This window comes from Alligator sinensis, unplaced genomic scaffold (assembly GCF_000455745.1).
Source record: "Alligator sinensis unplaced genomic scaffold, ASM45574v1 scaffold1112_1, whole genome shotgun sequence".
In the NCBI taxonomy this organism is placed as follows: Eukaryota; Metazoa; Chordata; order Crocodylia; family Alligatoridae; genus Alligator; species Alligator sinensis.
The window spans coordinates 21,646-37,805 of record NW_005842327.1 but is presented as its reverse complement, the minus strand read 5'-3'; the positions used below and the strand labels follow the sequence as shown (position 1 = coordinate 37,805).

At 44.1% G+C, this 16,160-nt stretch overlaps 1 protein-coding gene across 5 annotated transcripts in view; it reads right to left on the bottom strand.

Moving 5' to 3' along the window:
- Positions 1–16,160, bottom strand: part of FAM126A (family with sequence similarity 126 member A) — a 40,764-nt gene that overhangs the window by 22,528 nt on the left and 2,076 nt on the right. For 4 of the 5 annotated variants that reach the window (XM_006028584.3, XM_025210014.1, XM_025210017.1 and 1 more), the window contains exons 3-6: positions 14,438–14,617; positions 4,516–4,596; positions 3,342–3,457; positions 2,369–2,464 (exon numbers count right to left, since the gene is read on the bottom strand). In XM_006028584.3, coding sequence (XP_006028646.1) covers positions 2,369–2,464; positions 3,342–3,457; positions 4,516–4,596; positions 14,438–14,617 — 473 coding nt within the window. Of the gene's footprint in view, positions 1–2,368; positions 2,465–3,341; positions 3,458–4,515; positions 4,597–12,677; positions 12,745–14,437; positions 14,618–16,160 lie in introns of those variants that run through there. The other variant, XM_025210016.1, reaches the window with a different exon arrangement.

Below are 16,160 nucleotides of genomic sequence, written 5' to 3'. Positions count from 1 at the left end.
ACAAGGGGCACAACTCTGCGCCACCACCCCCCACCACTGTTGGGCAGACAGAAGACACTTTGCCAGAGCAATGTGGGGCTTGCAGTGGCAAGGAGCTTCCCCACCCTGCCACACTCTGCCCTGCCGCACTGGGTCCCACCGTGGAGCCCTTGCGGGGACGGCAACAGGGCAGGGAGCCCTAAGCCCGCAGCCCACCCTCACCCCTACCCCATGAACATATCTATGGGGCACATGCTTCCCCAACCCCCTGGGAGTGTGCACAGCAGCAGGGAGTCAGCCCACCCCCACAGGCATGCTGACCGTCCTTCTCTCACTCTCCTCAGCCCCTTGCAGGCTGGAACTCTGCCAGTTTGCAGAGAACTCTTTGCAAAAGTGCAAAATCCACATGTTTCTCCATTACAACGAAATAGCTGTGTTTTTCTCAGTTAAAAGGGAAAAATCTGTATTTTTTTTCCTTTTTCCATGGGAATGGAAAACCCGGATCCTGGGTAATCATAAAACATGCTCATATACAACTAACTGTAGCTTTTAACAATGAATTTGGTACTTTTGAGTAATTAGTCATGTAGGTGATGTAAAAATTATTTGTCTATATACAGTTGCCATTTATTCACCACATTTTTCAGGTTCTTAGATAAGTAGAATGCATCTTCTTGTACTACAATTTATTCAGAGATTCAAAAGCACAACTCCCCATTGGATTCTCATTCCAAATGAGCTAATAATTGAACTAAACTACCTGAATTAACTGAAAGAAAATATTCTCTGCACCTGAAGAAAATGCTACTATTCAAATCTGGTTTATACCCAACAGATTCGTAGCCAAAATGAGTAGTTTGACTGTAAAACTTCATCAGCATTCACTGGAAGCTTAATAATTACTAATTTAATTTTAAATTGGTTTAAGATTTTAATACATTTTTGTTCTTAACACAGGGTATCAGTTTGACACTGGGTGCATCTACATATGACACTATGTCACCACAGCAATGCACTATGGCATCCACAGACAAAAACTGCGATGCTGCAGCTACATTACCATAGTGACATGCTCCCTCATATAGCGCATCGTTATGGCGACGTAACAGCTAAAAATAACTGTGCACACAGTGCAGTACAGGCTGTTACTCCGCTCTCATTTAGTACTTCCAAAAATAGTACCAAAAGGGCTGGCGGCTGCAGGCTCAGTGCTCCACATCTGGCTGCCCCCCACCCCCATGGCCTCTGTAGCCCAGCAGATGGGCCATGTAACAGTAACAACAGCACCGTAGGGGTACGTGTCAATTTGCCAAAGTATGCTTTTTTATTATTATTTTCATTTTCAAAAGCACCATTTAAAACTAAGAATGTCCAAGCTAACTTGGTTAAACTGATTCACCTAAGAACAGAGCAAAAATAATCCCACTACCTGTTCTACAGATTAAAAACTAGTTCAGTGAGATCCACAGTCACAGACCTACAGACTGAGTGATACTGGTCCTCCTACACACGTTTCTTCCATTCCCCTGCTTCCCCAAACTGATGTCAACCAGGAAGTCTCTACTTCTGTAATTATAGAGACATGGGCTTGGAAGAGAAGGTAAAAAGACACTTTAGGTCCCATTTTGATCATTCAAAATGATAGGTTTTATATGAAAAAGACATACCCTACTCAGATACCACTTCCATACCGCAGTCAGAAATGGACTTTGGTTTACTGAAGAAATTATTACTACTAATACCTTCAAATGTACTTCAAAAGTTTAACGGAGTAGGATAACCAGTGGCATTTTTCAAATCTCAGCCCCAAACCACTAAAGACTTCAGGAACCACCACCTCAGATCTCAAACCACTGGTATCTAGCCAGATGTCTTGCAAGCTTCTCTCAATAGAAGATTATTTTAGGTACCTATAAAAGTCTCTTACTAATCTCATATTTCCTCAGAAATAAAGAAGTCAAAAAGTTTGACAGCAACAACTGTCCTTTTTGTTGATGTGATAAGGTTGAATCTCTGTAACAGTGATACTGCTGTAACTAAGAACCAGAACCCAGAAAGCTGTTCTGTTCTCCATAAAGACAATTTTTCAGGATTTTGGGAGTTAAATCTTTTTTATTGCATTGTTTACACTGATATATACTTCTCTTCCGCTTGAACAAATCGCCTTCAAAAATAAGTCACCACCACATTTAAAGTAATGTTAAGACACAACAAAATTAAGACCTACTACAAATATCCTCAAAAAAAGAGAAAGTAGAAATAAAATATTTTCAAAAAGTCTATAAACTCTGATCATTTATCCTCCTATGAACCTAGTGTTTAAAACTGAAGTGTTAGGTTAAAAATTGACTGCATCCTTTTAAGTACATTCAGCCCATATGAAATTTACCTTGAGCAAATTTGACACAATGATTGGAGAGAGATTGCTGGCATGTAGCTTAAGGCAGCATTATAACACAACAGGAGGAATGTGAGGACTTCAAACCTGGAAACAAAAAGTCAAGATTATCAAAAAGCTAAGAATTAAAGTTATCGGTTTAGAACTTTCCCTTTAAAAAAGGTAGTGTATAAAATAAGCTTTTATTAATAAACAGGAAGAGAGTATGCTGCCAAAAAAACAAACAAAAAACAAAAAAAACCCCAAAAACAAACCAGACTTGGTAACGCATTTAATTGTCACAGACACAGCCACTTAAAGTATTTACATTGGCAAGCCACATCCTCTTCCTGACAGAAGTATTTGCAATCTATTTTAAAATTATGTATTAAAAGTGTCTCTTGAAAATACTTGAATATACATAGATTGTAGCTGGAAGGGACCACAATAGATCATCATGTCCGACCCCCTGCACCTGGCAGGAAAGAGGACCAAGGTCAGATGACCCTGGCCAGGTGACTATCTAGTCTCTTCTTGAAGACGTCCAAGCTAGGTGATAGCATCATTTCTCTTGGAAACCCATTCCAGATCCTGGCCACCCTTACTGTGAAAAATGTCTTCCTAATATCTAACCTAAATCCACTTTCAACTAGTTTACACCCGTTATTCCTAGGTCACTCCCTGGGGCACCTTAGTAAACAGCGCTTCCCCTATTCCCCGTTGACCTCCCCTAATAAATTTATAGAGGCCACAAGATCTCCCCTCAGCCGTCTCTTGTGAAGGCTGAAGAGATTCAGCTCTCTCAACCTCCCCCCGTAGGGTCTATCACAAAGGCCACTAATCACGCAAGTTCTAAAAACTGGTAACAAATATCAAGCAACTAGAATAACTGCCCACAACTATAAAGATACTCAATTGGATGAAAGATAGTAGAACAACAAAATTACTTATAGAATTTTCAAGCAAGGTGTTGCTAAAATGTTACCTATTTTGCGCTGTTAACATCTCTCTTTGAGGATGAGGTCCACTGTACACAACCCTGGACAAACCGTGTTGGGATAGAGCTCCCTCAGTAAGAGCCATGGAACCAATGCTGGAAGGCTGAAGTAAACAGACAACCAAATAAAATATTCAAGACATTTGTCCTCCTAGTTTCATTACAAAGCAGACAAGACACAATATGTCAGGTCTTAAGTAGCCAGCCAGCCACGTATCCAGGGAATGAACAGCACCACAAAAATGGGAAACCAGCCACATAAAATATTACACAAAAATATTAAATATTTTTATGACTGGGTTTCCACCACACCTTACACTGAATATGTGGCAGAGTTAGGATTACACAGGATCTCCAACCAGCCCTGGTTGTTCCTGCCGGATGAGCTGATTGTTGGAAGGATTGGGACCACACCAGGCCTTGAACCAGCCCCAACGCAGACTCTACCAGATGACAATCAGCTGATCACTGGCTGGATCAGGATTGCATTGGGGCTGGTTCAAGTCTTGGTCCAGTACTAATCCTGTTGACGATCAGCCCAGCAGGCTCCAGGGTCTGCTTAGGGGCCAGTTCAAGCCCCAGTACAGTCCCAGAGCCAGCCAACAATCAGCTGAATGCTGGAAACCCAATTTTCAACTTGCCATGAAGGCACACCACCATGATCTTGGGCTGCCACTGCACTGGCAAGCAGGGTGCAATTGGGATCTGGTCCCCAATCCCAAAATTGTGCATTCTGCCATGCATGGCATGGCAATGAGGTGCAATTGTTCAGATTGGGAATCAGAGCCCATTGCATCTTTAAATTAGCATCCAGAGACCTTAGTGTTTATTAATAATTTTGAACATAAATAAGGTTATTTGGCTGCTTACGTCTCCTCTTCTAGGGTAACTTCTATTACACAAGATTGGGAGAAAGCTAGTAAACAGTACAATTGTCATGTCTCAGGTTATGCTTAATTAAAGCTATTAAAGTTTATAATAGTCTCAGAAGACACTAGCTGACAAAAATAAAGTGTTTGGGGGAAAAAGTCAAAACTTTCATTACATCATCATGAAAAATATTCATTTTTCCAATTTCTATCTTTATGAACTAGCCTCAAAACAAAAGCAAATTTAAATTTTCTGAGTAAACATAAATTTTCAGTACTGTACTGTCACTCACTTCATGATACACAGAAGGCTTGGACAAGGATGGAATTGTGAAACTCAGCACCTTACTGTGCCCTTCTTTGTCCACTATTTCCTGCAAGACATAAAAAACATCCAAAGGATTTATATCATATAAAAGTTTAACATACAGGAACATTCATATTTCAAGAGAAAGCAAATTAAATATCCCCAGTATAAAGTTACTTTATAATGTAAAACAGCTAGAAACTTAGCTCACCTGATATTTTCCCCTAAATTCACTGGTTTTGTCTTTTTAAAACGTTGACTTGAAGATATTTGTTATTTACTGTTAACTGGAATTTGATGATCATCTTATTGATGCACAAATAATTTAGCAATGAACACAAATACACAGGGCTATCTCTTGCAAGATCTATTTTCACCTTGTATTAGCACTCTCAACAGTTACTATCCATTATGACAGACAGACAGACTTTTTATAAAGGTTTAAGGGGGAAAGGGGATAACAATCTAACAAAAAAAATAATACTGCCCACACAGGGGCCCAGGTACAACAGACAGAGTCTAGGGCTATGGCCCGCAAGCCCTGCCCTCACAGTCTAAAAGACAAAAACAGCTAGTACAACAACAGCCCACTCAGACTCCTGCCAGTACCCCGGAAGGGGCAAGCAGTATCACAGCGTGAGGACTAAATGGATGCCCTCAACACTGCAGAACACCCCCTGAATAGCCCAACGTGCCTGGAAAGTGGGTACCATCTGCTGGAGGACCACATGTCCAAATTCCAGTGTCAGGCGTGCCCGGACCAAGAACTGAAAGAGTCTCAGGGCATCATCAGAGCTGGCCCCAATAAGCCAGTTCCTGAGGCCCTTGAGGATAGCCATCTTAGCTTGACCAAGCAGAAAGTTGGCCAGGCAAATGACACCCACCTCTGCCACCCAGTATGGGAAAGAAAACATAGGTGCTCTCTGAGAGGTCCAAATCTAGCGTCTCAAACAAAGTACCAAAGGCAGCAAAGAGCGGCAGCAGCCAAGGGCACCCGAGGAAGGCATGGAATAAATCCTCTTCTACCTCCTCTGGGCAAAAGGGACAGGCCGCTGATGCAGTCGGGTCTATGTGGCAGATGAGAATGCCAGTGGCTAGTATCCCATGCAGCAACCATCACTGGAGGTATTCAGTCTATTTGCTAATGGATAGCTTAAGCACCAGTGCCATTGTAGGTGCTGCCTCCATGTCATGTCAGGTCAAGTGGTAAAGATGCGAGCGTGGCAGACACAAACCACCTATGTGTACAGGCCTATCTGGGGAAGCACATCAAGATGAATCCCAGCATCGCTGTCAGGAGACACGGGAAGCATCAATATGGTGCCAGGCCCGTATCAACGCCCAGATTGTTATCCATGGCTGGGACAATGGGCAGTGGTGCAAAAGGTGCTCTGGAGATATCTCCGGCAGGAATGTCCTGCTGCGCTCGGAGGTAATCCTCGATGGCAGTTGCTGCCTCTGCTGGGAGGGTGGCTCGCATGTCCCCCAAGAGAGAGGTGGTGCGGCGGACCGAATGCATACCCAACTGGGCAACCAGAGCCTCAGCTGACAGCCAGTCCGACTGGGCCATATTGACAAGGTGACCTAGCCAGACCGTATACGACTGGATGAGAGAGTCAGTGAGGCTAGAGGACCTGAGGCTCGACAGCCTGTGCCACAGGGCCGGGCTGTAGACAAGTGGCTACTGCAGCAACTGTGAAAATTGCAGAAGTCTGGCCCAGGGTTGAAGGTGGAAGGCAGCCTGCCAGGCCTGCGCCAGGCTGCGGTAGAAGGGTGGGAGGGGGCCCCAGTCCAGGAGGGCAGAATCCAGGAGAAAAAAAAAAAGAGTTCTCGGTCAAACCCGAGGTTCCCTACCGAGTGCAGAAACACACAGGTCAGCTGATGCCAGGGAGGGCGGTCTTCACAAGAGTCTCTGGAGAGCCTGCAGGCGGACAGCAGCCACTCTACTCGCCAGGTCAACCAAGCCCTGGCCTCCCTCAGCCAGAGGCAGATAGAGAACAGCTTGGAGGAGCCAATGGTGTTCATCCCAGAAAATGTCCACCAGCAGTCTTTGAAGCTGTTCAAGTAAATTCAGCGGGGGGTCCAACATGGCACATTAGTGCCATAATGTTGCAGCTGCCAAATTGTTCACAATGAGGACCTGCTCACGGGAGGAGATTGGGCAAGCACCAGTGCCACCGCCGCAAGCGCACCTTCACCTTCTCACTGAGGCCTTCCTAATTCCAGGCTGAGAACACTGATGGGCTGAGGAACACTCCCAGAGCTTTAAGGCCCTTGTGGAGGGGGGAGGGAATGATTGGTCCATGCACTGAGGAGTAGGGCGTTGCTCTTAGGCCAGTTAACACGAGCCAAGGAAGCATGCTCATAAGCACGCTGACAGTCCACCAGCGACTGGACATCACCCAGGGTGCTGAGGAGAATGGTCACATTGACTGCATATGCTGTCAGCCCAACCGGCGGGCCACCAACCAAACCAGAGATCAATGGAAGAATAAGGCCAGTTAGGTGCCATTGCAGCATGTGAAGCAGAGAGCGTACAGCATTCCTGAGAGGAAGTATCCCTGGCAGATGAGCTTGTAAGCCGGGAATGGAGCACAGAACATGCCGTTCACTTCCAAAAAATTGGAGACATCTCGGTACTGTACCCAGAGGACAGAGGTGAAGACCAGTTTGAAGCCAAAGGCCTCTAGGGTCTGAAAAAGGTAGTTGTGGCTAACCCTATCAAAGACTTTCTCCTGGTCCAAGGAGATGAGCCCAATGTTCAGTCCAAGGAGGTACATGGCTGTCACCAGGTCACAAAGCAGGAATAGATTGTCCTGAATGATCCTGCCCGGCATGCAGTAGCTCTGTTTGGGACTGATGACTGAGGCTATGACAGTACACAGTTGCTTGGCTAAGGCTTTGGCCAGAATCTTATAGCTGGCACACAGAAGAGATACTGGCTGCCAGTTCTTTATGCAGCCAAGGTCCCCTGTCTTTGGTAGCAGGATGAGAACTACCTGGTGATAGCTGACAGGCAGGATTTTATCAGCGAGGCTCTCATGAAACATGTGCAAGACGCAGGGGCCAGAAGGTCTTCTAAAACTTGGCAGGAAAGCCGTCAAGCCCTGGGGCTTTGCCCACAGTGAGGCTCCCCACTGCAATCATGAGTTCCTCCAGGGACAGCTCTCGCTCAAGTTCATTGGCCGCCATTAGGCACAGCTTGAGAAGGCCATCGTGTAAGCGCTTAGTGGACTCCAGGCAGAGAGTTTCTGCTGCATACAGGTCTTAATAAAAGGCTACAGTGCGTTAGCAGATCTCAACAGGATCTGTGAGTATCCAGCTGGCCAGAGTCTTGAAGTGGTTAAGGATTTTCTGCAGGGCCTGTCACGTTTCCAAGTTGAAAAGGAACTGGGTCAGGGCATCAGCCTCTGCCAGCTCTTGGCAGCAGGCATGAATCCTTGCACCTTGGGCTGCGCCCTCTGCCAGCTCCCACAGGTGCTTCTTCTGAAGTTCAAGGCTCTTAAGTAGTCCTGTGTCTCCACCAGCATCACATAGGGCCACCTTGAGCTTTGCTATATCCTCTTCCAAGCCCCAGACAGAGGCGGAGCTCGCTCATTGCCAGCTTTATGTATTGCTGGCAGAAAGCACTGATCTGTGCCTTCCCCACATCCCACCATTGCTTCCAGGAGAAAAAGTGGCTCTCGCAGTCTCCCATGTCCACCAGAAATAAGCAAAGCATTCACAGAAGTGAGCGTCTTGCAGCAAGCTGGTGTTAAAACACCAGTAGGGTGCCTGGGAACATGCTCTGCTAAGGAGACTCAGCTCATAGCAAATAAGATTGTGATCTGAAAGTCCGGACGGAATAATGCAGCTGCCATGCAGGACTAGCAGGCAATGCTTGGCAACATACAAGTGGTCAAGACGTGCCATGGAAATCCCACCAGCGTTTGCCTTTATCCAAGTGTACTGTCTTGCATCAGCATGGAAATGGTGCCAGACATCCACAAGGTTCCCTGTCTCCAAAGCTGCCCGCAGCCGCCGGGTTGAGGATGAACGGGGTTCTGGCCCGTTCCGGTCATGCCGTTCATCAACCATGCAATTAAAGTCTCTGCCCAGGAGGAGAAGGTTGTCATCACAGCTGCATTCCTCAAAAAGTCAGCCAGGGTCTCAAAGAAAGCTGTCCATTCTCACCCAGCAGTGGGCTCATAGACATTAATTAAAAGGAGGCGATGTTGTGCTAGCATGATATGAGCAGTTAGCAGGCAGCCAGGGACAACCTCTTGGGTTACCACTGAGTCAGGAGTCAGCTGTGGCAATAAGAGGATTGCGACTTCACTGCTGAGAGAGGTGCCATGGCTCAGGAACATATATGGCCCTTCCAGGTGGCATGACAGTCAGCTTGACTAGCTGCATTAGTATCAGTTTCTTGCAGAAAGGTGACATCCAGCTTTGAGTGCTGTCCGCTTCACAGGGTGTCTGCAGCCATTGGCATCAAGTAAACCAAAGTTTGTGGCAGCCACGCGTGAAGGCTATAGAAAAAGGGGGACAGGTAAAGCCAAGGGAACAGAAAGGAACAGCAGAGAAGAGCAACCATGCAGGACAGGGAAAAAACAGGCTTATAGCTTGCCAGCCAGCGCTGCTCATAACAAGTGCCCAACATCACCCACAAGCTTACTTAGGCGAAAACTATATCGCTGCCTCCCCACAGTAGCAGACACCACAAATGTCTCAGGTTCTGGGAACCATTTATGTATATGCTGTGCAACCCTCTGGTGGTGCTTTGTCTGGTGCTTTCTCTGGCCCAACCTCATCATCCTCAAGGAGCTGAGATGCAGGGGCAGGGCCATCGGACTCCATCAGCACTTCCCCTACCCCCTGGTCACCCCTAAGTACTACAGGGTCTGCGGGGGGATGCCAAGGAGGTAGGCAGAGAGGGGGGGCCCTACTCACTAACCTCACCTCCCCTTGAAGTGGTGGGGAGGTCTTGAGGGGATAATGAGGACTTTTTAGAAGGCCCCGACGGGCCACCAGGTCCACTGCCACGGAGCTCTGATGAAATGGGGAGTGACTGGCAGGAAGGCCCTTCCCCACCACCCGATGGGGCTGCCGCACCAGAGCCAGATGAACCACCACTGGGTACAGTCACAGGTGGCTCTGCCACCGCCATCTTCTTCTTCAGGCACTGGGTAGCCAGGTGGGACTTGCTGCCACACCATTGGGGATACCTCATGCTTTTGGTGAGGTAGACCTCATAACGCTGCCTGTCAAACAGAAAGGACATAGACTGGGGAAAACTCCAACTCTCTCTGTTGAGAATCATAAACAGCTGCCTTTTAAAGGATAGGACATGCTGGAGCTCAGGGACCTTGCTGCCAAGCAGCAGTCTACAGACTGGCCCTGTAACCATGCCATAAGGGTGCAGGTGGTTAGTGAAGTTGTCATCTGAGAGAAATGAAGGCATGTTCAAGGCTACCACATGAACGGCTGATGTGTCTAGGCGTGTTGCAAGGCAAAAAACACCCCTAACAGACACACCTGCTACCACAACCTCATGCACTAAAGCAGGGGAGGTGAGGAGGATGATGGGGACTGAACACACCCGGGCAGCATAGAGGCCATGTTTGCACCCTATGAGTGCCCCCACAGCAGCAGCATGCTCCTTCACTCCAATAGAGGGAGGGGCATGAAGCCAGAGACCAAAGCTCCAGTCCAGAGGGGCCGAAGCCCCAGCAGTGAACTGCTGGGAGCTGCTTTCAGCCATTCCAACAAAAAAAAAGGTTAACCCTGCAAGTAACCAAAGGGGTGGGACAAAGAAGCTGAAAACAAACAAACCCCGGGGGAGAGGAGAAAGGTAAGCAATGTGGCAGGGAAGGGAAGGGAAGGGGAAACAATAAACAGCAGAGCAGCTGCAGGGAGGGAGGGAGGGAAAACAAAATACAACCTGAGGGAGGTGGAGAGGGTGACTGCAGGCTAAAGAACTTAGCAAAGGGGAAAAAAGGCAGGGAAAAGTAATGATAAGTGGGGGGCTACAGTGGGAAAGGGGTCAGACTATCTAGGGGACGGAAAACAAAGTAAGAGAAAGAGAAAGGCTCACAAAACAGGGAGAAGGTCTCAGAGCTCTAAGCAAACACTCCTGTCAGAGGTCATTTTGAACGAACAAACAGCATATAAAATCTATTCAGTATGAGTAAAAGAGAATAAAGGTTAATGCTGGATAAATCTAATCTGAAAATCATTTATCCATAAAATAAGTGTTTAAAAAAAATCATAACACTCGCAAAAAAACCCCAAAGTAAGCTTTGATGGTTCCTCTTTTTGCATGCAGATACGTACTTAGCCAAACCACATGCAAAAACGCAGGGATACACAAAAGTAACCTCTTTGTAAGGTGACACTTTCATAATAAATGATTAAATGGATAGTTTTCTGTCTCCTGAATTTAAGTGCAAGACTAGCAGAATAAGCAAAAAACGATGTGTTAATGTCACAAAGGAGCATCAGAGTGCTTCAAAGTGAAGACTTCAGAAATACAGAACTCTGTAGAGACTGTGACTGGAAGGGATGGCACATATCAGACAAAGAATACTAAAGAATACTGTGAGGAGCCACAGAAGAGGAAGTAGCACTTCTCTTGTGAGGAATACCTTCAGTAGCTATGGTTACAAAGGAACTGGGACAGAGGGCAGCATTTTCAGAGATAAATCATGCATCCTGTTGGCTTCCACTCTAGCTACTATTGATCTAGTCAACTATTTTTTAATTTTTTTAAAGGTCTAGAAGACTTCAACCAGTTTCATAGTAAGAAGCTAACACCCAGAAGTTAACAATCACACCACTGTATATTTAGAACTAATATATTCCCTTTTTGAGTCATTTGCTTCTACTTGCTAGATTTAGAAATATTGATTCAGCCATGTAAAATGGAACTCAGGAGACAGAAGGTTCTGTACTCTGAATATTCACTAGCTAAAGCACATAGCTTTTAGATTTTTGAGCTCTTGAACACTAGTGTTCACAGCTCCCAAAAACTGGGCATCAGCAAGGCAGCCTGACAGTTATCAAACCTAACCTTAGAATCCAGTAATCTCAGAAATCACAGTGCTGGAGGATTAATCTTCTGTGCTACTTAGAGTTCAATTCTTGCAATGGACTGGAGTGTCAAAGCAAGATAGTTCTACTTAAGACAAGATACTCAGTGGCAGTTCTTTGGTCAGAAGATAGCCATGTGCTCAGTCACTCTTTATAACCATGAATCAAAAACCATAGTGTTTTCACATAAAATTTTGCATCCGAGAATCAGCATTTTCTGACAACAGAAAGGTTTCCAAACAGCTAATTACAGCTAGTTGTACATCAAGATGTACAAATAATTCAAATAGTTTCTTCCCACCTGTTGTTTCATCTGCTGTTTTGCTACACATTCACCTAACATTAGATCTCTAGGGAGCAGTGATCAGGGGTGTCAAAGATAGGGCCCACAGGCTCGATCTAGCCCACAGAGCCTTACCATCTGGCCTGCAGTGTTGCCCATGGGTCTTGGACTGGACCAGCATCCCAAACACTGCATGCACTGGGCCCTGATCTAGACTAATACCCATTAATCTTAGTTCAAAAATTCAACACTCCAGATAATTTACAAATAAAATTACTACTACGTTGAGCCACCCACCGCACTGTGCCCGACCAAAATCATGGTTCAGGTATCTCCCCTGGGGCACCTACTTCCAGCTGACTCCCTTAAGCGCACCCGCAAGCCTGGGGTAATTGCTGCCACCACCCAGGCTCTGGTCTCTGTTAGGGCTCTGTACAGCCCAGGATACACAGAGCCTGCAGCCCTTGGGGTACTTCACCCACTGGTAGTATTTCTGGGTGATCCTTATAGCCTGGAGCCACCCAGGATATTTTCAGGTAGGACAGAATCAGATAATAATCAGCTAAGCTCGGCTAGCAGCGAAAAGACCCATCTCTCCTCTCAAGCATTCACAGCTACGTATGCTGTAACAGGTACCTTTTATTAAGAGAGGGAGAACGGGGAAGGAATACAATTTAGAAGAGTATTAGAAAAAATGTCTTGAGCAAAACAGAATGGGCTTGTTGGCCCTTTTAACACACAGCTAAAGATACATAACTCTAATCTACTGGCTAAATTTCAACTAAGCTACTTACATATACATCCAAAGGATTCTGGAAGCCCATGCTTCTGTCTGTGTTTCCAAAATGCCTGCTAGAAGAACCGCCCTCCCCCCACAAGCAGGTGACCTGACCCTTAAATAACTTTTCTGACCTCATCACCTGGTTCCAATCAGAAATAAGCACCCTCTGAACACTGCTGAGGTAGCCAAGTCCTTTTTAAGAAGTCATCAGCAACCCCTGGTGGAGTAACCAGTGTCACAAAACTGGTTCCACAGGTTCCCTGGCAGGAAACTTAAGACAAAGCGTTTGGACACAATAAGGGGGGATGGGAGGAAGCAAAGTATACAGGCCAAACAAGACACACAGCAAAACAGAGACAGCCAAAAACAGGATTTATTCACAGGCACAAGCTCTCTCCTTGAGACAGTCATCTTCTCACAAGTCTGTTTTTAAATCCTCACTACACCAAGCACCTAGGACAGACTGAAAATAGCCTGCACACTTTCTTCTAAAATAAAAGATTTTAGGTATGGCTTTAAGCTGTTTTATGTAATAGGTCAATCACTTTCTGCTAACTAGAGCACACAAGGGGTTAGCAATCTGTGCTTTAACCAAGGCCTCCATGGCAGTTATCAGGGAATGCAAGGTCAAAATCAAGCAACTGCAGGAATAAGACCTATTGACTTTTAAATTGGGTGTGAGGTGTGTATGGAAGAGTTAGTAGGCCTGCTTCCTTTTTTTTGCTTTAGTTAAGTCATACATGTTGGCAAGGATGTATTTAGCCTATTGGAGATAGTTGTACACAATAGTTGAAAAAGTCTGCATGAAGCTTGAGCCATTTTTTTGTCACCAATGTCATGCATTGTTTTGTCTTCCTCAGTTTTTCTGTATTTAAAATAAGGTTCACCCTTTCTAAAGTTCTCCATCTTTTCATTGCCCTTCTACTAAGAAACAAATAGCTAAACTACCAAAAATCCTGAAAGTGTCTGAAATAAGCAGCTGCTACAAAGCAAAGTAAGATAAAAAAGCTAATAGGCCTTTAACACAACCAGTGACAATGCACCAAGCTTTGTGTATAATAGAAGCAGAAAAATAATCTAGTTAGAGATTGGAGTTATTCACTAAGAAACGTTACTATTTTCATATGTGATAAGAATCAGATCTCTAGATAAAGGTGTTGTCGTCTAACAGAAGATTAATTTAAAGCACCCAAGTCTGAACAAACTGATATATTCCAGTTTCTTGATTTTAAAAGCAAGAGAAAAACTCCATAAAGTAGTTGGGTCATCCCCAGAATTATGAACAAGTGATTTAAATGCAGTTTCTATGGAATACTATCCACTCAAGATTAGCTAGAAGTACAAGATAGGGCTCTGAAGCACAAATGGTGGAATTAATAGGAGTGAGAAGCATACATCTGGCAACTTCAACTAAATAACTTTAACCAAAAAGGGGGGAGGAAGGAGAGGAAGATGGAGAGCAAGAGAATATAAAAGCAGAGTAGATACATAATGTAGATTTAAAGAGACTTTTACAGGGAGTGGATTCAAGTTGGCACTCTGTCCTATGATTTCATATGAAAATTAAATCTTGGCAAATTAAACACTGGCCCAAACAACAAAATACAGTATTGCATTTGTAGTAGCATATGAGCAACCCATACACAATTAATACAATACTGGAATACACCTGTTCATTTTGTCCTGAAGGAAAGACTGTTTTCTTTACCCCAGTAAGAGATTTTGTTTCTAAAGAAATCAACTAATTTCTTAAATTTTAGTTATTATACAAACCAAGTTGTAAACTCCTAGGAGAAGAGCCTCTATGCAACCACTGCTCTGCAGGTCTCTGTTGGCTGAGACTGCAAGGTAGCACCACATTAATTCTGGTAGAAACTGCAGTGTGAACCGTAGCAGTTGTTCCTCACCACTGCGATAGAACTCAAACAGCTGGTGGCAAACTGGTTCTAACAGCTGAAATAATATAAAAAGAGATTGTCAGGGGAATAAAATATTATTACAAGAGATTATGTCCTTGCACCGAATAAACGTGAAAGCAAAACTGACACTGAATTTTAGAAGCACAAAAAATGGACTTATGATAACATTTTACATTCCTTTGTTACAAATCATTTGATAAAGACATTGCCAGTTTCTTGTACTTTTCTTTACCCTCCATCATGGCCAAATATATAGGACAGAAGACTCCACCTTTACAAGAGGGCAGAATTCCTCCTTTTTCCTCTTTTTCAACCTCAAACTGATGGTTGTGGGAGGATGCTGGCAATTATCAGATCACTGCTTTACTTAGGGCATCACAAAAAAGCACCACTGTTCCCAAAGTTCCAACAAACTAGTCATGAAAAGTCCATATGAACTGAATAGGCAACAACTAACAAAAGACTGTATAAGATTTGTATGCAAAATGTCATACAGCAATTATGTGCAGCTGAAGGTCTGATGCATTTTCAGCTTTTCAACTTGTAAAATTTTGTTGTCGCTTCTACATACCATATTCTCTCACATACAGTATTATCCAGAGTATAATACACACCTTGATTCTGAGACAGAAAAAAGAAAGATTTTTCCAGTGATGACTACATCGAGCAGAGACAGAGGCTAATTTACAGTCAAATCACCAACCATTTCCTGCTTAACTAAAGCCAGAACCCTAGCTGCTGCTGAAGACTGATACTCCATGGGTAGATTTATTAATTTTGAAAAGAGCTAAAGAATTTTCAGGGCTGTGAAAAAGGAAGGGAGACTGGGCAGCTAGCAGACAGCAAAATTGCCCTAAGAAAGGTTAAACTGATTAGTGGAACATCAAAACTACTGAAATGGAGAGACAAATCATGAACCTTTAAATCAATTGACTCCCTTAGGTGTGCAAGTATAGCAATATCACAGCTGCTGCAGTGTAGAATGGAAATCAAAGGAGAATGCTTCTATTCTGGACATGGAAAAAAATGGCTTCCCCACAATGCATACAACTGAGTTTTGGAAGGCTGATTTTTGAAGAAAAAATATATTGTATGTGAGAAAACACAGTATGTATTTTTTTTACTTTCCAGACAGGGAACAGGAGAATACACACATGAATTACAAATATATTTCGCTTCTCTTCCAAAACACTTTGTCTTTACCTCTTCACGTAAGTGAATAATAATGTTTTCAGCTAAATTAAAATGTTAATCAAAGCAAACACTTTTAATAAAAACTGCAAGAGAAAATACTCATCAGTCTCATAGAAATAATCCTATCAATTGTAGGCTCCAATATTCAACTGATATAAAGTCACCTGGCAAGTCTCAAAAATTTACCTCTCAATCTTATATTTCCATCTAAGACCAGCGTAAACTGTAACGTTATCTATAGTTTAAGCAATTGTATTTGACGAATTCCATGGTACTATATCATGCCCATATCTTTACAATGAACTAAAATGAGAAGCATTTTAAATGAGTCCTACTCAGACGCTAAAATCTTAATTTGTATCAGAACTGCTATTTCAACTACT